A 25,856-nucleotide genomic window follows, 5' to 3' on the forward strand; every position below is an offset into this window, starting at 1 on the left:
GACTTCAAGCTGCTGTCCCCATCAAGCCGGTGTCTCTGCCCTGTGCACGGCTGCCCGGGCTGCCCAGGACATTCCCAGATCCAGATTCCTCAGCTGTAACATGCTGCACTCGACAAGAAGTTTTTAGGCTCCTTTCTAAGAACTGTCTCAGGTTCTAGGTTTCATTCTACGGTTCCTTTCAGCTTTGAAATTTCGTGAATTTTGGACACTAAGTGGATTGATTCACCACTTTTCGTGGATGATTTTAAGCTTAGCAAGAGACTGGGAATCATTTTTATTACTGAGAAATGGCTCTGAGCCTTTCTCTCCACCCTACTTTGGCTGTTTTAGGTCAACAAAGTCAAAAATCCTATTAGCAAAGGGAGAAACACTGACTTGGAGTGTCTGGGTGTTGAGTGTGTGCCCAAGGACACACAAGTGCACAGAAGACAGAATTGTCTCCAGGGACACACTGGAAGTGCCTCCCCCAAGGGCCCCCCCCCCCCCCCCGTCTGTGCTGCCCTCCCCTTCTCTGTGTGTGATGGCAGGAATCCTGCCACGTGGGCCAGAAGACACTCTGGGTAAAAGGTGCCGGCACAACCCACCCGTGGGCAAATCACACACAGTGCTGATTATCTGATTATCCATCAGGTAATGCTGGAGCCAGGCCTGGGGGCCAGGCCTGCCGGTGTGCCAGACTTAGAGTAGACTCCAGTCCAGAAATTTTTAATTAATTATGATCAGTTGGTCTTTTCGCAAGCTAGTTTCGATTAACGCCCCGGCCAACGGGGATTTAATAATGTCTGTGGCATTATTTCCTCGGGAGCTTTCTCATGCCATCATCAGTTGTTACTAAGTACGGTTTGCAGGGCAAAAATCAATTTCTGGTTCACAGCCCGGGTGGTGAGCTCCTCAAGGGCCGGGTCCTTTGATTTACTCATTTTTTTTTTTTATGTTTATTTATTTTTGAAAGAGAGAGAGAGACACAGAGAGACAGAGAGTGAGTGGGGGAGGGGCAGAGGGAGAGGGAGAGGGAGACACAGAATCCAAAGCAGACTCCAGGCTCTGAGCTGTCAGCACAGAGTCTGCCGCGGGGCTCGAACTCACAAACCATGAGATCATGACCTGAGCTGAAGTCAGATGCTTTAATCGACTGAGCCACCCAGGCGCCCCAATTTACTCATCTGTTTATCTCCAGGGCCTGGGGCAAGCACACAGTAGGTGCTCCATAAATGTTTTTTAAGCAGAAATGCACTTGGAGGCTGCTTCCACTGGGGGGCTGTGCCCTGGTATAGGAGATGAGCAGTGACGAGAGCTTCCGCATCACACAGCGCCCTGTCAGGAGGCCAGGGTCACCTCTGCCTGGTTCAGCCGCGGACGCTGGGGTGGTCCTGGGCCTGCCGGTGTGTCGGCCACAGAGCGGTGTGGTCATTAATCAGAGATCCTAATTCTTGCCTTCTGTTTCTTGGAATGATATTGACTGTGTCTGTGGATTGGGATTCCTCGAGGCGGCTGGTCTGTGAGACGAGGCGGGTGCACAGTCCCTCTGCTGTGGGGTTGCCTCTCGGTCCCTCGGAGGCACTGCCCGGAGACAGGTGCCTTCCTCCTGGGGGCTCCCAGCTCTTTATCAGAGTGACTGCTTCCAAGTCGCCCGTCACATTAGGGGGGAGACTTCCCTAACCTTCCGGCCCGTTCTTCAGTAATGAGAAAGTAGGGCGTGGAGGCTTGTGTGCGGAGCTGTGTGACTTCTCACGTGGCCGGATGTGCTTGGGTCAGAGCCAAGCCCTCGGGGGTTCCAGCCCCCACAGGTTTCCCCTGGAAGGGAGTTAGGAGCCATTGCCGACGGCCTTCTCTGACACCAGGGCTTCAACCAGCCTTCTGTGGCGTTTCCGCCATATTGATGAGTAGGATATGTGCTCGCAGATTTTCCCTTCCGTGAGTTGCTAGGAAGCCAGTGGCCAGGAGTGAGGCCGTTTGCTCGGGGTGGGCTGGGTGCTCCCTTCAGAGCCGATCAGTGGCTGCTCCAAGCAGACAGGGCAGGGCCGAAAGCTGGAGAGATGAGCTGTCCCCACGTGAGTGGCCTCGAGTGAGGAGCTGCTCTCCCTGCCTTCATGTCCTGCGGTCATTACTAAACCCAATGCTTCTGACAAGGTCAGCGTCCTGGGGGCCAGGTGCCGCTCTCTGACTTCATATCCACCGTGGCCTTTTCTTTTGATGTCTGAGTGGAAGAGAGGGAGGACGTGGCCCCTGTGAGGTCGCCAAAGAAGGATGTGCTCATAAGGCAGGATCCCTGCAAATGCAGATCTTAGTCCTGAAAGAAAGCCCTTTTCTCTTTTAGCTTTTCAGCCTATTCAAATATCATAACTGGGTCTTCCATTTGCAAAGGGCATGTTGGGTCACAGTAAGAAGTTGAATTCTTCAGTAGCCACTCAGCAAAAACATGGTCTTCATTTCCAGGGAACGAGTGCATTACTTAGTTGTCTACTCCCGAATGAGAGCGATGTAGACGAGCTTTAAGACTAAAACAACTGAACCAAACAAACCTTTGAACTGCGACATGATTTTCCTCAGACTATTTCCCAGTCCTTCGTCTCGGCCTCCATAGTCTCCGTGTTACGCCGCGGGGTCAAGAAGTGCCAGAGGTCTGCATTTCAGCCGCTGAGGAGGTCAGAAAAGGGCCGTTCCCCCTTTTGCTTTTCTGTGGCCCTCGTGGGTCCTCAGGAAGTGCCTCTGGAAATGACGATACCCCCAGAGGGATCTAGAGCAGACGCTTTCAGTGACTGTGACTGCCCATCATGGATGGAGGAGGCCTCCACAGCTGGAGAAGCTCCCTGGATCCCCTCACGCTGTGTCCGTGGGGCTGGGCCAGGGGTGGGCTCCCCCCAGGCTCCTGTCGCAGGTGGCTGAGGACATCGGCGGCTGGTGTTGTTCTTCAAGGCTTATACAGGAGCTACTGCCGTGAGTAGGAAGCAGACCCTTGCTCTGCCTACACAGTAAGATGGTCGGCTTAGTGTGGGGAGAGATGCCCCTCGAAAGGCTTAGGATCTGTAAGAACTGAGGAATGTGTCCATGCAGGTGGTTGCTGAACCTCTTAATTCTTGTGCCGGTGGCCGGGCTTCATGACCAACTTGTGCAGGTGTCACTCATGTAGCACTGGCCGCCATCTCAGGGTGACCTGGCATTTTGTAGCTCTGGTCCTGTGGGGTGAAATTGGTGGCATAAAGTACTTCTCACCGATATTCTTTGCACCACTGAGGTCAAAGTCAGCCACCGTTTGACATGTTGGATAACATCCTGAAGCTGCTGACGCACTAGTGGTTCTTGGGGCTTCTAAACCTGGGGTTCTTGGAACCTGGAAGTCCATGAAGATATAGGATTCACCGGCCATGTCCACAGGAAGTGCTTTCTTGATGATCAGTCGTTCAAAACGTTACTTTCTAGTGTAAAACAAACACCAAAATATTAAAGAGTAGTCTGCAGAATTGACGTGCAATTTTGAGATAAAGACGGCGTAAATTGCCTTGCTCCTGGCTTCTGGGATTGTGCCATCTGCTTTTGCTGTTAAGTAAACTCTGGTGAAAAGTTTGAGGAGCCATGCTAAGTGATAACATGAAACGAACAGCCAAACAAAACAATATGGCCACAGCTGAGTGGTCCCAGGATGGCGGAAAGTATTTGCTTTGTTTCTGGGACCATCCCTACTGGATTCCGAGTGCCCTATTTTAGGGCACCAATGCTGGCTGCCTCACACAGCCTGTGGGGTTCTGACCACACCGTCCTTTCTCCACGCCATGCCGAGAAGGATGCCCTGAGGCTTGTCATCCGGTGACAGCCTGGACATCACTGCATCATCCCAGGGAGCAGGAGAGAAGAGTTTGTGAAGACCTGGACAGGTCCAGGGGGCAGGAGAAAGCTTGACAGAAGACGCTTAGGTTGGTTGATTTAAGAGTTAGTGTGAGATGTTTTATAAAGGCTCTTTAGGGTTCATGATCCATCACAATGTTAGTAATTGGCATTGATTAGCTTGGGGGAGATCAAGGTTGTTTTCTTTCTTTCTCTCTTTTTTTCTTTGAAGATCTTCTGTCTTCTCCCAAGCCCTGAAAAGGCAGTAAGGATCCAGTGCCTCCAGGTGTGGGCTTAGGGCCACCGCTCTAGTGTCTCTGAAGGATGGAGAGATGTGTCTAACTTGCAAAAATTCTCTCCTTCGTGTTCTGACTGCTTCCCCGGATGAGTCAGGCGGCCAGGCCGTCGGTGGTGCTGCCCAGGTCCTGGGCTCTTCATCAGACGGTCTTCCCTGGAGTGCTGAAATGTATAAATGTCAGGGGAACCGTGTGATGAGTGTATCCTGATGGGACAGATGGACCAACTTCTCTTAAGAGGAGCCGGGTCCTTGGGGTCTACGCTGACATTTTCCGTAAGTGGGTGTCCTCGTGGTGTGGAAGTCACGGGCAGTGATTACTCGAGCTGCAGACCAGATCCTTCAGCTGAGGTGTCTGTGAGGCACCAAGGGGACCTTCTCCCAGGGCAGCCACCATGCTGGCCGCTGGTGACACCGACTCTATAGCCACCGGGAACTTCTGAACAAGAACCAAGTGGAGAGAATCAGAGCTACAGATCCCACAGACCAGGGTTCCAGCCCAGCTTAGTGCCCCTGCTGTCTGGCTTTGAATTCCCCCTTAATCATTCTGAGCCTCGCTTTCTTTGTAAATGGGCTGTTACTGGATTATTGTGAGGATGTTTGTCAAATGCCTTCTGCCTGGTAGGGATCCAGTTATCTTATGAAGGTTGGTGACATGGTGACAGACACTATTCCAAAATAAAGAAATAAGACAGTCTTTCTCTTTCTGGTTAAGTAATTCTTGTTAAAAATATTTTCTCACTGTTGTTAAGTTGTCAGTAATAAACTGTCAAATAAAAATATTTGGCCTATCACACAAAAGCTTAGTAGTCAAATCACTGAGGATGTTTATTGGAAATGAAAACATGGCATTAAAAGGACTTCAGAGGAAGAACTGCAAATGTGGGTGTGTGGAAGGCGAGTTTTGTGAAACTTTCAGAGGTGTCTCAGGAGATTACGTGTCAGAGCTCGCCCAGGAAGGAGCCCTTGGCAGACAGAGGTGCTTGCAGACCTATCTTGGCAGATGTCAGTCAGTGCTGGCCTGGACCTATGTTAGTGACAGGGAATCCATACTCCGAGTGGGGACAGCAAAGCCCATGTCCTGTCTCTGTTCTGGCTGTCCGCGGTTCATCTTCACACCCCTCCAATGCACGTTTTCTCCCCTTTTCCCATCCTGTCTCTTCCTTATCATGTTTATTCATCAAATGTGCACGTAAGCTTTGGACTCTCTGGCCCTGATGGGGGTGGGGGCTGGGGAGTGTTTCCACAAGCCTTCCAGGTGATTCCGCCCCACACTGCCGTGTGGGGGCCACTACTCTAGCCTCACAGGCTGGACCTCTTCTCGCTGGACGGACCGGTGCCCCCGCTGGCCTCGGGGGGCTGATGTTTGGGGATGGTGGGGAAGCTGCCTGGGGCAGAGGATGAGCGAGCACACACGCCTGCCCTGCGAGGCCGTGGGAATGGGGATAAGGGCCATTTACCTTTATCTTTGTGAGGCCTGGAGGTCAGGGAAGTGGGGTGTCAAGTTCATCAGTGGAACAGACCACTTAAACCTGGTCCTCAGAGCTGCGCACTGAGTGATACCTCACATTCTGCGGAAAATGAGAATGTCCTGGTAGCTGAGGCCAGGCTGAGGAAAGTGGTCCCTGGACAGCAGTGGCCACGGACTCTTTTAGGCCAGCGAAGAGTAGGGACTTGATAATTGTTAGATGCTTTCAGTTAATGGTGCAAAAAGGGGTCTGGATTAGACCACCTCGCATTTGAGAAGGTTTTCAATGTAAAGAGTCTTTGGCAATAGGGCATCTTTTGCTTTTGTCTGGTTCTTTGCAACGCATTTTCGTGGCGCCCCCTGTGTGCAAGGCATCATGGTGAGCTGTGTAGCGCGAGTCTGGCCCACCCATCCAGTGAGTTTGGTAAATGAGGAATTTCATTTTTATCACAACTGCACACACAGCTAGCAATGAATGTGTGCTTAATATATGCCAGGAACAGTTTTAAATGCTTTTTGTGGATTAATATTACAAAATTCAACATGCTATATACTACTTTACAGAGGAGGAAATGGAGCTTCAGTGAATATTCTCAAAGTCACACAGCCAGTGAGTATCAGACTCAGATCAAACCCTGACTTTAGAGTCTGTGGAAACCCAATTCAGAAGCAACCATGTTTAACTAGCTTTGAATTGTAGATGGGCAGAGCATCACGTTGGTTTTTTAAGTTTTTTTCTTTACATCAAGAGCAGATTCTGAGTCCATGTAATTTCAGAATATTTGCCAATTGGTGTGGCTGGCAGTACAGGTCAGGAGCGATGTCCTAATCCTGTTTGACTTTCTGAGGTCTGCTATAATCCAGATGGTAATTGTTGTCCCCAGTTGACCTGCCAGGTAGATAGTGTGTAATTAATCACCACAGGTCTTCTGTTATTGACCAGTTCTGAGTAAGATCTACCTGATTATTTTGTACCAGGAGCAAGGGAGGGATTGTGTCCCGCCAAGGTTAAAATACACTCTGCACTGGTCAATGTGAACGGGATTACCCGTGGCAATTGTGACTTCCTGTTTTCAAGATAAAAGACTTACAGAGATTTATTAGAAAAATTTCACAGGGCTTCTGTGAAGCTATCACATACAGCTTAGAGAAGACACCGAAATAGTTTCATTGCAAGTAAATGTGAACCATACGGATAGTTTTGTTTTTTTTTTTTAATGTGTGCATCAGCTTAAAAGAGAGTTACCAGATGATCTTTAAAAGATCTATGAAAGATGTTTGATGGTGTGAAGGACCCAGCATATTAAAGAAATTTTCAAAATACCTGAAAAAAAAATTATAGCTGGCGTTTCTAAAACCAAGATTAGAAAAATGGAGGGCTGTGTTGAGGGGGGCATTTTCACCTTACTCTGTGGTTTTCAGAGTCTGGAACGTCTGTGTGGTGTGGGAACAGTTCTCAGGGCAATCTTTGGTGAGAGGCCTTCTCTTGTTTGTTTGTTACCTGCTCGGTATACTGTCTGGTCCATTGAAACACACGCACGCCCACATACACGCACACACACACGTGCGCGTGCCCACACACACACTCTTAATGCCCACTGTACGAGGCATTATACTCATACCCTGAAGACGGCCTGTTCAGTTCTGAACCTTGTTTGACGTTCATTCATTGGCAGACGAGGTTAGGTGGTTGCCGAGGTGGCATATGGGGTGAGGGGAGAACGTAAAGGGGAGGCGTCTAGTTAGACAAGGTTGGAACTCGGCCTGCAGTGGTTGAATTCGTGTCTCCACTGGGCACTCGGTAGCTGTGCGGCCTTGGGTCAGCAACTTCATCTCTTTGAACATCAGTTTTCTCTCAGGGATTATGATGTCTGTCCTACTTACTTGGAAGCTCTTGTAAGGACAATTAAAATAAACCATGTGAGGGCTTGAGATAAACTGTGAAGGTCTGTATACAGTAGGCAGTGTGGTTGGTGGTTGGGGCTAGGCTCAGCCCTGTGGTTGGTGGTTGGGGCTAGCCTCAGCCCCGTTCCCTGTTTTCCCCTGAGTTCCTTGTACAGCAGGCTCAGGCTCCTTCCCCAGCCCTGGTGCGGAGAGGTTGGACAGCAAGTCGGAGCCGGGGGTGAAAGCCCATACGATCTGAGGGGGCAGCCACTGTCTTTGCCACTGGGCAGCGTGGTGGATAGTTAGCGGGCCTCGCGTGGGTCAAGACAGAGCCACAGGCACCTCAGGCAACAAACTTCTGCTGTCTGAGACTGAACTCCTTGTCCTTGGAAACTTACCCCTTCCTCCTCCTCAGGGACTCTGTCACTTTTCCTTGTTACTGTTTTGTCAGTATTTTACTGTTGAGTGTCAGGGGTTATTTGTCTGGAGCAGAGACCCGCCACGTTCCCCAAGGCCCAGCAATGACAGTGCACCCTCCTGGAACACCTTCCACCGTAGCACGTGGGACACGGCTGGAAGCGTCCCAGGCGTGGAGCAGAGCTCCAGGGCAGGGAACAACCATTCTCTGTCCAATAATTTATTTTTTAGCTGACTCCTGTAAGACCCATGTGTGTGTTTTCAGTACATTTGCCCATTTTGCTGGACATCATCCCAGAACTCCCGTGCTGACGTGTTGCTTTCTGCAGTGGTAGGAGCATCACTGTAGGCCGCAGAGGGCTTTAGACCAAGAGCTTGGGGTGGGTGAGTAACACTGAGAACAGTCAAATTGATAACAGCACCACGGACATCTGTCCTGTTTACTGCCGCTCCTCGAGAAACAGACTGTGGCAGCCATGGTTGGGTGGTGACCCTGTCATTTCCACCCGAAAAACAAGCAGAGCAAATGGCCTGTGGCAGCTTGAGCAAGAGTCATTTTCAACCCCACATCACTGAGAAGTGCCCTTGAAGAGGTATGAACTTTTTATAAAAGTCAAATAAACATCATATGTTGTTGGCAGAGACCATTTTCACCTGTTACACTTTTTAAAAATGTAGTACCAACCCCTGCCCAAAGCTGGGCATCCTGTGAAATCAAACCCCAACCTCAGGTGGTTCACCCTCAGAGAGTCTGTGTCATTAACTCATGAGAGGATCTTCTGTTAAAATGGAATTTCGTGTGTGTGGTGACAGTTTGCATTAGAGGCCCATGGGTAAAAATGACTTAGAAGATGTAAAGACAGAATGAAGCAAAGGGTTTTGCTTCCTGTAAAATTTTCTTTCTTGACTTCTATGCCCATGCTTATGGCTCCTGTAAAGTCTATTTCATCACTTTGCACAAATCTGAAAATGACGTGAATGCTATTCCTGAGAAATTAAGCTTGGTTATGTATTTTGTTCTGATGAATGTCCCCCCAAGATCTGCTAACTTTAAAAAACAAACCAAAACGTCATTGTTGATAAATGTGACTGAACATGCTGTTCCTTATCCAGATTTTACTTTTATATGTGTTGTTTTATAAGACATTTTCCTCAGTATTGTAAAAAAAAAATCTTTTCACTGTAGCCCCACACAACGTCTGTTTGTCAGTGACCCATGCTGATGAAGAAATTCATGTCCACCTCTGTGACACCGTCATCTGTGGATAACTCAAACACTTAATAAGTTTTGGCAACCTGGATCTTTCTAGAAACATGGGACATCGCATTGTTATGGGTATGAAGTAAGAGATCCCCACTGGGAACTCTTAAGAATAACAAATCATAGGATTAATATAGGAACTCATACAGTTAATCAATGCTGTGCCATTAATGAGTATTAGTACTGAACAGTTTTGGCAAATTATTTTCTTTTGAGCTACTTAAATGAATATATTTGTCTTTCCATATCATTTGGTGGTCCTTGATTTTTATAGAGGCTAGTCCTTGAAATTGAGAGCCTACCTCTTAACTTGGAACAAAACGGAGATCAGTTTGGTATAACCCCAGGAAAAGTTACTCGATACCAGGCTGCAAGTTCCGTAAAGTTAGTCCCTTGACTACACTATTGGGCTAAAAACAAAAGATCTTAATAGTTACTACTTTGAGGGGCACCTGGGTGGCTCAGGTGGTTGAGCATCCAACTCTTGATTTTGGCTCAGGTCGTGATCTCAGGGATCGAGCCCTGCGTCAGCCTCCATGCTGAACATGGAACCTGTTTGAGATTCTCTCTCTCTCTCTCTCTCTCTCTCTCTCTCTCTCTCTGTCTCTCTCCCTCTTTCCCCCTCCCTCCCTCTGCCCCTCCCCTGCTTGCACGCATGCTCTCTCTCTCAAATAAAAAAAAAATTACTACTTTGATATTGGGCAAAATATTTATTTTACCATAGCATGATATTCTCTAAGTAGTCTTTAGGAATGCAGGTGCCCAGTAACTGAGTAGGTAACTCCAGCTAGTGTACAAAAGAATATCCCTTTTGATTACATTTAAGACATTGGAGCCACATGTCTGGCTTTTTAGAATAACCATCTCTAGTGTCTATTTGTGTTACTGAAACTCACACTAACTCGTGACATTAGATTCTGTTTTTATGTCTTTGCTTAGCTAAGAATGTCTAAAACAATGGTCAGAATTACTAATGGGCTGATGTAGGTTGAAGAACAATACCTGGGAAGACCTGGCCTCTATAACCAGAGAGACACGTATTAGCCTAACCATATCCTGATGCAGGGCTAGAATGTGGCCCACTGTCAGAAACAGGCGGTGTGGTCTCCCCAGGGCCCCTCACCCTTGTTCCCAAACTTGTCGGCTCTTAACTGATGTAAAAACAAGACTCGAAACACTAAGTACTGGCCACCAGAATGCATTGCTTTGAAAAAAGTGAACAGTCAGAGCGTTTCTTGAGATTGGCATTTAGCAAGAGGATTTCTAGGCATTGATGTCACGAGAAGGAAAGAGCGGAGACTGGGGTGAGCAGTGGGGTTTACCTGGCGGGGCAAGGCAGCCATGAAAGAGAAATTACAATAAAAAGCAGAAGCCAGTTAGTATTTAGCTCTTCGGGGTTTAACCGTAAAGACAAGGAGAGGCTGTCTTTTCAGCCTTAGAGAGGAGAGCTTCCAGGAGGACAGTTAGAAATAGCACCAAGTTGCGTTTCCTATGTTTTTACACTGATCTTTAGCTCTCACCAGAGAATATATAGTTTTGGCCTTAAGAACTCAAAATAGGTGAAAAAAGACATTGTAAAACATCCAAGATTTCTGGCTGGCAGCCCCACAGTGGTATGTTTGCACTTGAAGTTCTCGAGACCTCTCGGTCCGAAATGCGGGGAGGAACATGTGAGTGGAGTGTCGATACCCATGGGGGAAATACGTTCCTCCTCGAATGCGTTAGCGAACATGGAGGTTTCGAGCATAGCTGCCAGACTTTGGACTGACTTGACATACTCAATGGTTAAGTCTGAGGGGTGTACTGTTTAATAATTTCTGTGTCATGTCCTCTTTAAGAAAAGGAAGTGCCAAACAAGCCCTTGCGCGTGCGTGTCCGATCCTCAGACGACCGGCTCTCCGTTGCGTGGAAGGCACCACGCCTGTCGGGAGCCAAGAGTCCACGCAGATCACGGGGTTTTCTTCTGGGCTACGGGGAAAGTGGCCGGAAGATGAATTATGTTCCGCTGACAAGAGATGAGCGAACACACGAAATTAAAAAGCTGGGTGAGTTTAATGGTAACTGATGTTTTGATGACTGATGCAATCTTGTCAATGTTTAGAAGCTCGTTCATGACAGAAAGGTACATGGTAGGCATAGCGTTCATTTTCCAGGTATTGCGATTCTTCCGAACTGAACTCTGCAAGGTCTGCCCTCCGTGCCTCTGCCCTTTCAGCCTTCCGTTAAGGGGCAGGACAAGGCCTCCCCTTCAGGTGCCCATCAGTTCCTTGAGTTGGGCCATTTTTCTGGACATGAGAGGGAAGCTAAGGTTTTCTCATCTTGTCTCTGTTTCCACCATTTTGTCCTTTTTTTTTTTTTTTTTTTGTAATGTTTTATTTATTTTTGAAAGACAGTGCAGGTGGGGGAGGAGCAGCAAGAGGGGGACAAAGGATCCAAAGTGGGCTCTGCACTGTCACCCAGAGCCCGATGCACAGCTCAAACTCACGGTCTGCGGGATTATGACCTGAGTTGGACGCTGAACTGACTGAGCCACCCAGGTGCCCCACCATTATGTTCTTTTAAGCTTTGTCCTAGATCTGAGGACACTGGAACTTGGGTGCTTTCAAGATGAAATGTGGTGGCTGCTGATGAAGGCTGCATATCAGGCCTGCCTTCCTCCTTCTCTGCAAACCTTTATTGTGGGAAGGAAGCCTTGGCCACGGAACGTGGATGGGAGGGAACGTCTGCTGTAACGTGGAGAGATTATATGTGCATTGTTCTTGCTTGGGTGGAGGCCTGACCTTTGCTGCCTTTACTCACTGACAGGCCCGGACAGTGGCACAGGCCATGGTTTTAGAGAGGCAATGCTACAAACTCCTGCCTTTCTCCCCCTTTCCTCACGGCCCCTTATTTACCTGATGAGTTTGGTGGTCGGCGTTGGGTAAGCGTGGGTTGCCCTTTGTGTGTCCTCCACTTGGGGGGAAGCCAGGCTCTAGAGAGCACATGGTCTGCTCAGCTCCTCTAGGCCTAAGTCATGTAGAGCCCAGGGCTGCTGGGCAGGATGGCCCGTGTGATTCTAGGGTTCATTCCAGAATACTTACCCCATGTTCTCTCACATTTGCACCAGCAATAAGTATATTGGCCCCCCACTACTTATTCTCAGTCATTTCCTAATTGGGTCAGGACTCGGGCCAGAAAGGGGGTGTGGTTTATTAGGCCCTCCCACAAGACTCCTGTGGGACCTGGTGATCTCTTCACTTGCATGCCAGGCTTCGCTCAGCTTCCAGCACCCGCGAGATGGGCTGGAGGTGGGAGGGAGGTTGGGCTCCAGGCAAAGGAGCCCACGAGGACACGGAGCTGTGTGCCATAAGCAGTGTCCCTGGTGAGAAGGCAGTGGTGCCCGTGGCTCCTACTCAAGTCTTCTGTCAGACACGACAAGGGACAGGCAAGTAGTGGAAAGTGAGTCTGGCGAGACAAGATGGAGGAGTGGAAGAAGGAAGGGAGAAGAGAGCCCAGAGGGAGGGTGCCAGGCTCACAGGAGCGATGAACAGCGGTCAGGGGCTCAGTGGCGGTGGAGGAAACAAGTCAGCCTCCTGCTGGCCCCAGGCGCCTCAGGTGCTCTGAGAAGACAATCCACTCTGCTCGGTGACCACATATTGTGGAGTCTGGACAGGTAGCTCTGAGTTCCTCAAGGCTCTCAAAGCCTGGCCCCCTGGGCTGCACGGCGGACACCGATCGGGGCAGATTTGATCCGTGTGGAGACACCGGTGGAAGGCCAGGCTGGATTCCCCTTCTGCAGTAGCCCTGAAGTTACCGTCCTGCTCACTGCTCTCTGTTCAGCCACCTGCTGAAGACTCTTGGAAGAGCCTGGTGGGTGTTCTGTCAGGCATAGCATCCAAACCATCTCGAAATACAGACTCCAGACCTCCCCAACAAAAATGACCAGCCACCCCTCTGCTCCCGTGCCACTGGCCACCACATGGGGTCACAGAAGGAGATGGACAAGTCTGAGCCATGGGTGCTTTGTGAGGCTTCAGTATGAGCAGTGAGGCCTGGAGCCAGAGGCCTCTTTGGATCACTCTTTGGTCGTCCATTCTTGAGCCTACTTCTTGCCCTGAATAGTTGCACTTCATGGTGAAATGGCTGTTTTGGTGACACGGGCCAAATTCTACCCAGAGTATCAGCAGAAGAGTGGAGTCTCTGTTTTTACGTTCCTGAGACTGCAGGGGGCCTTTTCTAAGTGGGCACTTTTCACTGTGCTGAGCCTCTCACAGACACCACGCAGTAAGACGTCGGTCAGTGTGAGCAAGCGTCTCATCTGACTGGTTCCGCTGCCTCTTGATTTGCTCAGTCATGACCCCTGGCTCACCTGAGGGCAGAAGAAGGATTTGTTTGCTGCTTCAGCTTGAACAAATGTGGGACCTGAGGTCAAGGATGGCTCCGGCCTCAGCCTGATGAGCAGTGTGGACCTCCTGTGCCTCAGCTACACCGTGTTAGCTTTTGAATTTTCACCAAACAAAAATGTGTTGGACTTGCCGTTGTGAATGATCCCAGAGGCTGCCGTGAGGAAGAAGAGGTCCCCCTGGACGCTAGCTCCAGCACGGTTGGGAGGATGCCGTGAATTCCCGGGGAGATGTCACAGCGGGCCTGTTGTGTTAGGAGATGCCTGTGTTCTCATTTTTACCAGAATTAGGATTCTAATTCTGTTCATAAGCCAGATGCCATGAAAAGCGTGGTGCCTGCAGAGCATGGCCACACATGAAGGAAACTCGCGGAAAGGTGGGCCTGAGGTCCCGTCAGCAAAAATCCTGCCTCCCGAGTCATTTACGAAACACCTTACTGGGCATCTTCTGTGTCAGGACCTGTGGGGTTCTGGGGCCCCAACAGTCCCTGGCAGGGACAGACAACGGACAGAGTGTCGTGCAAGTGGAGGCAGAGGTGCGGGCACAGGAGGTGGGAAGTGCTGTGGTGGGCACCCGGGGCTCAGGGGCCAAGTCCCCTCCAGGGAGGCACAGTGGCCCCGGGCTAAGGAGGCAAGAGAACAGAGCAAGCACCAGAGCTCACGTGCGAGCGGGGCAGTAATGAAGGAGCGTGTGAGTTTGGGCTCCCTCAGGAAGTGAGGACAGACAAGTCCGAAGTCCAGACACCTGCGTTTCTGGTGAGTCACATGCCTGAGGTCAGGCTCTGTGGCTCTGAGGAGGGGCGGGGGTGCCTGGGGTCCCAGGGGGCACTGGGCTGGTGAGGGTGGGATCAGTTTGGAAATTTTATTTCCACACTATCAATAATCGGGCACAGAATGGAGTGTGTTGTGATACCAGTGAGGCTTCATTGCTTCTGTGAAGAACGAGTTGGTTGCTCCGTAGCCGGTGCTTGGCTCTGGGCCCTGCTCCCTCCTCACCCAGAGGAGTAAAACTTGGGTGTTGGACTGACCACCTAGTCCATGACCTTGGGTGGGTCACCTTGTCCCCCTGATCCTGGTTCTTCATCTGTGAAAAGGAGACTGTGAGAGTAGCTTCCTCATGGAACTTTTGTCGGGACTAAATGAGTAACTGATGGGACATGTCCAGCATGGCAGAGACAGACCCAGACATGTGAGCTGTCCCAGTTTACTCTTCCTTCATGATAATCTTGGGCCAAGTTTAGTGTGGAGAGCTTGCAAATCAAGAATCTGGGCATTAAAAACAGTCTCGGAACTTTAAGAAGTATATCGCAAATATGTAAAAACGTCAATTGTGGGAAGTTACTCATTTCTTGGTGGCTCTTGATAAATGATGGGCCACATTTTTTATGTTTATTTATACGTGTTCCCAGGTTGTGAGGTTGGATGGCACAATTTTTCTTTGTTGACCTTGGGCTGCTTCCTTTGTCAATAGCACCAAGAAATTGATCCCCTGAAGGGACTTCTCTCTGGAAGCTTAGTCTGATGCTCTATGAATGCGAGGGCTACAAACTTGATTCTTCCCTTTTATAAAACATGTATTTCAAAATTCTTTGGTAGAGTAAGATGTCAGAGCCTTAGCCTCAATAATAATTTATCATGCCAGCATGAGTTTTACCTGCTCTCTCTCTCTCTCTCTCTCTGTAAGTATGTATGTATATGCATATATGTGTGTATATATACATATATATATTTGTATATACATATATATGTGTATATATATGTGTGTGTGTATATATACATATATATATATATATATATATATATAGAGAGAGAGAGAGAGAGAGAGAAGAAGAGGGAGAGTGGGGGTGCTCAAAGATTGTCAAACATTGTCCCCTTTCCCTGAAACGTGATTAGTCTACAGCAGTTTAGTTTACATAAGTAGGTTTCTCCACGTGAGATTTTTGAACACTGGTCTCCTTTTATGTTTAACTGACATATTGTTTGTAAAAACAAAACGTTTGTTCTCCCCTTGCTGTGAAACTTTGCAATCCCTGAAAGCAGACCTCTAGTGTTACAGGTTTCTGTTAGGATCTCAGTGTCCCTTCTGCTAATTTGCTTAGGTATTACCTGATAAGATTGTTGTCTGCACTAGAAATATATCAAATTGCCTCATTTTTACTCTTGGGCTGATCAAGGCTGCTACAGGAAGCTTGGTCGGAAGAGCCTGGAGTTAGGCATTAGCAACTCTGGATTTGGAGACAACTTTGAGTCCTTCTTAGGGGCGTGGCTTTGGGCAAGTCAACCAATTTTTTTCATGGCTTTATGTCCTTATTTATAAAACAAGAAGGTCACATTGGAAGACTGAATGAAGACTTCATCTGGGTCCCAGACTCTATGGTTCCAAGGTGCTTGAGAGTTACAAGTTTTATTTCATCATTGTATTTTTTCCCAAATAAAGTTTTCAAGTTTATATTCAGTTGGATGCTAGTGGGCCCAATGTCCAATTAGGGGAGTGGGGTGGCGGGACCTAACTTAAAGAACAATCCAGAAATAAAGGGTATGTTTAAACTCTTACATTTGCTCTTAATAAATCTTTGGAGACTCAATTCTGAGGATGTCGGTTTCTAAGGGCCCAGCATGCTCTCTGGACTGCTAATCGGATACACTCACTGTTTTTGTCTTGCTTCCTTCTTTTCGATGACAGAAACAGAGTGACCCCTCTTTCTATTTTGGAGGTAAAAAAGAAATTGAGGGATTTCTGTGGGTAAAATATACTATTCTTTTCTTTTTTATTTTTTATTTATTTATTTTTTCAACGTTTTTTATTTATTTTTGGGACAGAGAGAGACAGAGCATGAACGGGGGAGGGGCAGAGAAAGAGAGGGAGACACAGAATCGGAAACAGGCTCCAGGCTCCGAGCCATCAGCCCAGAGCCCGACGCGGGGCTCGAACTCACGGACCGCGAGATTGTGACCTGGCTGAAGTCGGACGCTTAACCGACTGCACCACCCAGGCGCCCCTCTTTTCTTTTTTAAACATTGCTCCTCTTTCTTCAATTTTGGTGAGATAGAAACCTACTTCTCAAGAATTATAGGTAACTGTCACTCCCACATTTTCTAACATAATAGTGTTCTTCTTGAGCCTAGTTTTTACAGTTCTTGGTCTCATCTTTAATTGTCTAGAAGAAATTGGAATGCCCCCAGAAAGCCAAGATTGGTGGTAGGGGTGGGAGACGCAGACAATGAGGGTGTGCATTCCGGAAAGCCAAGTGCAGAGCCTCATCCCTTGCCGGTTGGTCCACAGCCTCGGAGTCGGTGTATGTGGTCTCCCTGCAGTCCATGAACTCACAGGGGCAGAGTCAGCCTGTCTACAGGGCTGCCCTAACGAAACGGAAGATTTCAGGTATGTTTCCAAGGACGCACCTGCTCAAGTCATGGTCTGTGTGAATGAGGTCTTGTTTCCAAACGATGCTGGCTAAGCGACAAATTAACGGGGTGTCATTCAGTGTGAAGGAAACAACAGGGCTGGCTCGGCCACATTTCAGACAGAAGTGTGTTTCTTTTATACTCAGAGCCCACAGAGTTCTTCCAATGAAGCATATTTCTTTGTGTATTTTCAATGGCTTCTCGGTGCGGCAAATTTGCCGTGATAGAAGCAGCCAATCATTTGTTCCATTTAAGGATCCAGTCTGATCCAACATCAGTGGCCCTTGGGGTCAGACTGTGAACAGAGAGGAGTAGGAGTAGGTGTGGAGGGGGCGGTGTGCAAGATCTGAACTCATGCTTCATTTCAGCTAAAACCACCGAAACACAGCATTGAGAAGAGGAAGAAAAGGTAGTAGAGGCTTTCTCATAGCCTGATCATTGGTCATTTACCAACAGAGGCTTTTTTCCTACGTCCATTCACAGGTGGTTTTTAATATTACTCACATACTAAGAAATTACACATACCTCTTCTGGATCCTGTGCCTTAACTTACAGAGGCAAACCTATAGCATGATTATTTTCATGAATTCACAATTTATTTGTGATTTCATTAGTATATTGTGGAATAGACATTCTATTACTATGTATAATACAGTAATAGAATATACTATGTATAATATATGTATTATAATTTATATCTGTGATGATTATGATTGCTTACACTGTGTAACAGAAGTCTCAAATACACGATGTGGCACTTTTATTTTTCATTATTTGTTGCTATAGAAGAAGTGTCTCCATTGCTTTTCTAACAGGCTAATTATTTCCACCTTCCCCTATTTGTAGCATAAGCCACATCCTTTTGAAACACCATCCCTTAAAGGTGAGAAGAAAAAACAAAATAAACAAAACCCCAAGAGACTAAAAAGCAAAATTGAAACCTCTTAATCTTCATTTATGGTAGAGATTGAACAGAACTTCACGAAGAACAGGCTTCGTGACTATAGTGTATTCCACTGGAAATCTGCAACTGAAATCTATTTTATGTCTGAGTGTAGCTCTTAATCTGTCTTGAAACCACATTTTCTAAAATGCGAGGACATGGAACCCAGTGTGATTTGTGCAGTTGTTTGAGCCAGAATTTTGTTTCATGCCATGATCGCCAAGGAAATGCTCTGGCTTGACCTTTTCTCCTCCAAAACTTTTGCTTCCTGTAAAGATTGTGTGATTTCCCAGAAACTTACAGTATGTGTTAAAACACTGAGTTGCTTGGAGAATTGTGGACCAGGGCAAAGCATCCCTTTTGTACTGTGCTATATGTCAGCTGGATTGGGCAGCTTTTCAAGTGAACTGCCCATTTCTTAGACTGTGTGTGAGAAGGACAAGAGTGGAGATTTTAGTTTATCTACATTAAGCATAAACAATTTAAAAATTGTACAGCGTGATTAATGAACCCTGGGGGGCCAGAGGAACTCGGGGCAGAGCCTGTTGTAGAGACAGTCTCTAAGGTTGCCCCTTGTCATTCCAGAAGAGGATGACCTGGATGTGCCTGAAGACATCAACGTCCGGGTCATGTCATCCCAATCTGTGCTTGTAGCCTGGGTGGATCCTGTTTTGGAAAAACAGAAGAAAGTTGTTGCATCAAGGTACTTTTCCTTATTTCTTTGCCTTTAGGTATGAGAGATGTGGTTTTTCTGGTGCTCAAAAGACCTGTGTTTATTTGAATGACTGTATCTTCTGACATACATGGATGATGGCCTCTTCCCATAGCTGAATGATCAACTATTCTCTGGCAGTCCAGCTAGTCTCGAGTGTGGTCACACACTTCCCACAGATCAGATGCTATCATGGCCTCGTGTGTAATGCACACAGGAGGACCTCGCCTCTCACTTGCTCAGAGTTTTATCTTGTGTCTGGAAATTCCCTCGATTCCATCTCTTCCTTTGCCCCATTTGTGTTTTGCTTTGTCTCCTTACGATCTAGTTGTGCAGAGGATGTGGGCCCATCTTAGAAGGAGTCTTCCCGTCCGTCCCATTACCCAGGAAAGGTTGGCAGGAGGAAAGATTTTTACACAGAGAGGTGGACATTTGTCAAATGCCTTGCACACTGTAGTTCTTCTCTAGACATTCTTCGGACACTGAATTTCTTAATGTCCAGCTCATTTGTGTATAGCAAAAGACAACTGTTTTGTCTCTTAAGCCACGATGTTATGCTCTTCAGATTTTTATACTGATTTGCAATAGCAGTAGAAGAAAAACCAATCATAAGGTTAAAATAATTTCTATGTTAAAAAAAGCCACTGGTGAACAGCATTTCATGTTACTGGTAGATTAATATAGCCATCAAAATTTTATGTGTTAAATGACTGAATAATTAATATTACCAAGAGAAAGCCAAAGATTTGGTAGCCACCAGGGCACCGTGTATTAATTTTTGAACCTATCTACGACCAGGAAGAGTGAATGTCCTTTTAAAAAAATGAATGGAATTGAATGCTGAGATTATATACATATAATATACATTATTTGTATTGGATATAGTTTCTGTCACTGTTAGAGAAAGAAAGAAAGAAAGAAAGAGAAAGAAAGAAAGAAAGAAAGAAAGAAAGAAAGAAAGAAAGAAAGAAAGAAAGAAAGAAATCTGCTTCTTTTGAAGGACCTCAGAAGGGTCTAGTGATTCTCTCCTTAGCCATTTGGCCTCTCCCGACGCAAAGTGTTCCTGATTACCACTGGACTTTGATTTCTAACATCTTGATGAAAACAAAAGAGGGCTTCAGTTTTCTTAGCAGGACTCTTATATTAATTGGTGGGCTGTGTCTGAAACTGAAGTCTTCACTTATTAAATATAATGAATGGTCCCTTTTTAATGTTTCACATGCTTTCTACCGCAAAGTGGCTGCAAAGAAAATTTCTTGAAAAAGGAAGAAACTAAGTGGCATTTGCAACTCTCAGAATGTTGAGGATGCCTTCTGCCTGACATTGTTACACCCTGTTTGCCCACACCATTTCTCTCTGTGATAATCACACAGTAGAGCTCCTTTTATAAGCTCCTCTATCCTGCTGTGTTTATTACATAGTTTTGCTCCTTCTCATAATGATAAGTCTACTCAAAACCACACGTTGTCTTTCCTCCTGAAACTATAGATAACTGCTTTGGCATGAAATGGATCTTCTTGTCTTTCTTTTCTGGAGAACCAAGATACCTTGGGCTGTTCCAGTTTTTAAAAAAAATTTTTTTTAACGTTTATTTATTTTTGAGACAGAGACAGAGCATGAATGGGGGAGGGGCAGAGAGAGAGGGAGACACAGAATTCGAAGCAGGCTCCAGGCTCTGAGCTGTCAGCACAGAGCCTGACACGGGGCTCGAACCCATGAGCCACAACATCATGACCCGAGCCGAAGTCAGACGCTTAACTGACTGAGCCACCCACGTGCCCCTGTTCCAGTTCTTAATATTGCCCTTTCCACACCACACACACACACACACACACACACACACACACACACACATTCACACTCACACATCTCTCATAAGGCACTTGCCTGGTCAAAGCTGTCCCCCTTCTGTCTCTTCCCTTCTGAATCTCTGCTCGATCTTTTGATCTGTAAGACACTAATCTCCATCTTTCTTGGCCTACTTTAGACACCTTTCCCTGGAACTTAAGAGTAAATTCTCTGACTTAATAACATAGTCAAAACTTTAGATTTTTCTCCTCTTTGATTTCTCTGCTTGCCTCCAGAAGTCATTACTTATGGGGAAGGAAAAATAGCAATGAATCTAGCGTTCAGTTGCAGGGAATTGGTCAGATGGGTGTGTGGCTGCCTTGTGTTTTCTTACAGACAGTACACCGTGCGCTATCGAGAAAAGGGGGAATCAGCAAGGTGGGATCACAAGCAGACCTCGAACAGACGCGTGTTGGTTGAGAACCTGATTCCAGACACCATGTATGAATTCGCAGTCCGTATTTCACAGGGTGAAAGAGACGGCAAATGGAGTACATCCGTCTTCCAGAGAACACCAGAATCTGGTCTGTATTTAAAACAGAGAGAGAGAGAGAGAGAGAGACCAAGAGAGCGCACAAACGGGGGAGGGGCAGAGAGAGAGGGAGACACAGAGTCCAACACAGGCTCTAGGCTCTGAGCTGTCAGCACAGAGCCCGACGCAGGGCTGGAACCCACGAGCCATGAAATCATGACCTGAGCCAAATTTGGATGCTTAACCGACTGAGCCACCCAGACGCCCCAGCAGAGGCAGTTTTTAAAGTAACATTACTCCGAAATCTTGGAAGTGTTTCTATGTACGAATGCAAAGAAATTCAGGAACTGTTCCCTTGGATCTGTGTTTTATCCTTCACTGGCCATTTGCATTAGCGTGTTAGTCTGACATGTGGAGCACATTACATCCTAGGATAGAGAATAATTAGGAATCACCACTTCTGCGTGAATGCCCCTGGGTAATGCCTGGCTCTGGAGGGTAGGAGAGACTCTTCCTTCCTAAGGCTGAGGTTGTGTTTGATCCTGGGGGAAAATTTTGCTCTGTATCAATTATTTTTTAAAACTATGTCTTTAAAAGCTTTATGAGAAAGAAGTTTGAACTGGATTTTAGTCTTCTTTATATATTTCAATATTCAGCAATGAGAGGAATTCTGAAATTCTAAAAGCATTTCCCTAGATAAGTCTAAACTCACTACATAAGTTGGTAGCACTGACATAAATCACTGTATTACACTAAGAGTAATGAGAGTGTAGATTTTTCTCTCGTGTATAATAAAAATTAACACAGTATTGCTTCAGTGAAAAATCTATATGTAGGACCACATGTCATATACTTGTTGAATATCCATAAGGGCATTTTTAAACCTTGGGTCCCTGTTCTTTTGTAGCTCCTACAACAGCTCCTGAAAACTTGAACGTCTGGCCAGTCAATGGCAAATCTACAGCTGTCACTGTCGCTTGGGATGCACTGCCTGAGACCGAAGGGAAAGTGAAAGGTAGGCACCTCATTATTTAAGGTGTAAGGTGCACACCACAGCAAAGTACTCCAAACAGAGATGTGTCCGTTGACTCTGATGAACACCAGTTCTAATAATAGCAGGATCGGTGACTGGAAAAGCAATAGGGAACAGCGTACGCTTGTGGGGCGCTAACCCAATGGACAAGGGTATTTCATGCAGGGTTTTCATTGTCAGGAAGGTCCAGGTTGTCGTGAAGATGACTTTCCATCTTCCCTATCCACAGGGAATTTGGTGCTGCTATCAGGAGGGATGTTTTTGATTGTGTGTGTGTGACAGCGTAACCTTTATCCATATAAGCCACACCTTGTGTTTCATGCTAGGGGTCTTTTCATTGTACCAGGAAGATCATGGAACGTAGAAGTGAGTTGGAACCCTGTGGGACCACAAATGTCTTGAATGAGACCATAAATACTTAATGGGTTTGAAAATCAAGTAATGAAATAAAATTAAAAAATGGATTTTTTCCTATTTTCCAGCCTTTTTAATTATTATTATTATTTTTTTGGTTGAGGAACAATAAACTATGACCTTAGAAAAAAACACAGAAGATGAAAAGAAAATAGAATAAAATATTCACAACTAGTTAAATTTAAAAAATTGTTGACAATGTTAAAGAAAGCACAAATCATTTCTTTTTTCTTTCTTTTTTTTTTTTTTTTAATTTATTTGGAGAGAGAGAGCACGAGCGGGATATGGACAGAGAGAGAGGGAGAGAGAGAGAATCCGAGGCAGGTTCCACACTGTTAGTGCAGAGCCCAATGTAGGGCTCAAACTCACAAACCTAGAGATCATGACCTGAGCTGGAATCAAGAGTCCAACACTTAACAGACTGAGCCACCCAGGCATCCCACAAATCACTTCTTTTTAATGTAAAAATATTTAAGAACCTTTCGGAAGTCTGTTTGGAGATATTTTTAAAGGCTATATGGAGATTCCCCCCTGACAGTGCCTGTATAAATGCACCCTAAGGGTACGTTTTATTGTTATTTGATTTTAGAAGACAACTTAAGTCTATGTCCAGAATACTCTGACAAGTTTGTGTAAGCTTAAAGAAATAGAGACAGTTATTGCTAATCTCCTTTGAGGATTTAATTAAAAAACTGAAAAGTTCTCTTGTATACAACTGTAAGTTGTCTTTGCGGACCTGTAAGGTTGTCCGTGGGACAAATAGAAGTTAAGGAAGGTTGATGTGGGGCAGTAGTTTCTAAACTTACTGCTTTCTCACTTTGCAGTTTTTAAAGAATATATTATACTGTTCTTGCTCATTTTTTTTTTCCAGTGGAATAAATCAGAAGCAAATGAAGAGAAGAGAGTTGGCCCTTTTAATCATCCTTTTTATGACAGTTTGAGCTTTGGCTGTATTATTGTTGTGATGCTGAAAAGGATTGTGAAAATTGCATAAATACGTTTTTTGGCTGACTACTTTTGTTAGTTATAAAAAAAAAGTCAATTGTTCCTCTTTTCATGACTTTATTACCATGCTACTTATTTGTTTTCTTTCCCTCTCCCACATCTTAGTTTATATTTATAGCTCTTTGGCAAATGAAGCTCCCTCGTAGTCAATGAAATATTTTCAGAAATAATAATAGCTACCGAGTTTTTGTGTCCAAAAGAACTCATGTATCTTAACCCTGTTAGGTGGTTTTAATAAAGGTGTGGTGGTGGGACTGAAAATTCATAATTACACTGGGGAATTTATATGTATGAGAAATAGAAAACATAATAGAAGAATATACTTCGACATGGTTACATTTTTTCCAGATGAATTGAATTCATAAAAAAAATCTGTATGACGATATTTTATAGCAGTGGGTTCTTTTAGTTCTTACTTGTGACCACCACAAATGACTAGTTTGCTCATTTTCAAAGAGAAAAGAATGTTTGGGTGTTTTTTTTGTTTTTTTTTGTTTTTTTCTGGACAAATGCTACAAAAGTATTTTCGGTTGAAGTTTTTTAATTAACATACTTTTTAAAGATTAGATCTCAGGGAAAAGAAAAGGTCTTCTGTGCTCCTCTACGTAGGATGTAGATAGTATGACAGTCGCTTAGCTTTTCTGTGATTCCAATTATTTTTTGTGGTTAGTGCATCCTCCCATTAATGTGATGAGTTCACTGGGAGGAAAACAGACCTGACAGTTTTTAGTTGAGGGTGGAAATTCTGCTTTAAAACATGGCTTCTTTACGTTATAGTATTTCCACATAAGCATAGAGATATATTAGTTCCTTGGACTGAATTTGCTCTGATTTTCAAAGTTTAAGGACATTACATGTTTGTACGTGTCTATAAATATCACTGATTCAAGATGGAAACATTAGACATCACATAAATCTATGAACTAGCAACTTTTCCCCATAGTGTTAAATACTGTGAAATGCCCTTATATTGAGTTAAGACTGTAATTCCTACAAAGGTGAGATTCTGCTCCAAGTATAGAATTTATCTGGCCTAAGACGCAAATAAAAATAGCTCACACGAACACACTGAGGCTGTTAAAGGTGGGAGCAATTGAGACTCAGTTCCTACAGTTGTCATTTCTCCCGTGGCTGCTTCTACTCAGGGTATATTAATGTGACATAGTAAGTTAGCAAAAAGCACAATGAAGAAAAAGTCCCATCGCAGCGTAAATAGTTTGGGTAAGTTGTATGAAGACTGGCCTCCTGGGTTCCATGTGTTTAATTTGCTAAAAATGGAAAATTGCCTGCTGAACCCTCCATGACCCTGTCTGGTAGCCCGAATGAACGCTAGTTCACCTTCCACTGTCTTTATGCTCCAGCTGCTGACTCGGCGTGCATTGCTGGAGTATTAATTTTAGTAATGCACGTTCTAATTCATCCTGCCCATACAGTCTGTCTGCTGGACACAGGACTGTTTTCAGTTTCCTCCTTCCAACCGTCTGCCAAATCATTTCAGAATACATTCTTTCATACGCCCCGGCTCTCAAACCATTTGGAGCAAAGTCCCTCACCTATCCTGGAGAGACTACCTCTGCCCGAGTGGATGGTCTGCAGCCTGGGGAACGCTATCTTTTCAAAATCCGGGCCGCAAACAGGAGAGGACTGGGGCCTCACTCCAAAGCCTTCATTGTCGCCATGCCAACAAGTAAGCACTGTGTGTCTGTGCCTCTCTCTCTCTTCATTACTGCTAACTGTGGTGTGTTACTTTGAATCGTGCCCTTGGGTTTAGTGCTGCTCTGTTGATGATTTGGGGGGCTAAATTTGCCTATTGATGTCTCAAATGTCTTTGTTGTTCCTTTAGAAATTAGTCTCCCCGGAGACTAAAATATTATTGATTGCTAGTGACGTGAATTGCTATTACAATATTACAATAACACGAACGTATTAATTACGTGATTAACCTCGTATCAGTGTATAATTTAGGGCTTGTGATGACAGGGGAAGAACACTTTTGCAGGTGTGATGTGACATTTTTATGTGTTAGCTCTCCTCAATTTCCAAATAGCACTGAAAATTTTTAGTTTATGTTCCATTATTTTGGAGTGCAGCTTTAGTGGGAAGAATTTTAAGTACCTTGTGTGTCTGACCACTCTGAAAATTAATAAAATCCAAAATTGGAGTGAGGCATTTTTGGACTCTATTTTCTTTTCTGTTTCCCCGTATTGACACCCGATATCGGTAGCTGTCTCCTTCACTGTGTGATGTCAGGATGGCTCCACAGTGTATACTGTAATATTCAACCATTCTGTGCTGGAAAAAGTGAAATGGATGAGGTTTGCTCCCTCCGGGTCCTCCATTGCCATATGAATTCTCCTTCTCTCCCCGCATCCCTTCCTACATTCAACCCTGCTCTCAAGAAAGGGTAAATTGTAGGGTACGTGTCATATAATGTTTTGCCTACACGAGGAGCCTTTTTAGTTTAGGCCTTATTTTGAGATTGTAAACATATCTATT

General features: G+C 45.6%; 1 protein-coding gene across 1 annotated transcript in view; it reads left to right on the forward strand.

Annotated features, from left to right (window-relative positions):
* FNDC1 (fibronectin type III domain containing 1) overlaps nt 1-25,856 on the forward strand; it is a 106,367-nt gene that overhangs the window by 34,507 nt on the left and 46,004 nt on the right. The window contains exons 5-10 of the mRNA XM_058735808.1: nt 10,986-11,192; nt 16,812-16,910; nt 18,462-18,579; nt 20,773-20,960; nt 21,816-21,923; nt 24,859-25,047. Coding sequence (XP_058591791.1) covers nt 10,986-11,192; nt 16,812-16,910; nt 18,462-18,579; nt 20,773-20,960; nt 21,816-21,923; nt 24,859-25,047 — 909 coding nt within the window. The remainder of the gene's footprint in view (nt 1-10,985; nt 11,193-16,811; nt 16,911-18,461; nt 18,580-20,772; nt 20,961-21,815; nt 21,924-24,858; nt 25,048-25,856) is intronic.

This window comes from Neofelis nebulosa, chromosome 6 (assembly GCF_028018385.1).
Source record: "Neofelis nebulosa isolate mNeoNeb1 chromosome 6, mNeoNeb1.pri, whole genome shotgun sequence".
Lineage (NCBI taxonomy): Eukaryota > Metazoa > Chordata > Mammalia > Carnivora > Felidae > Neofelis > Neofelis nebulosa.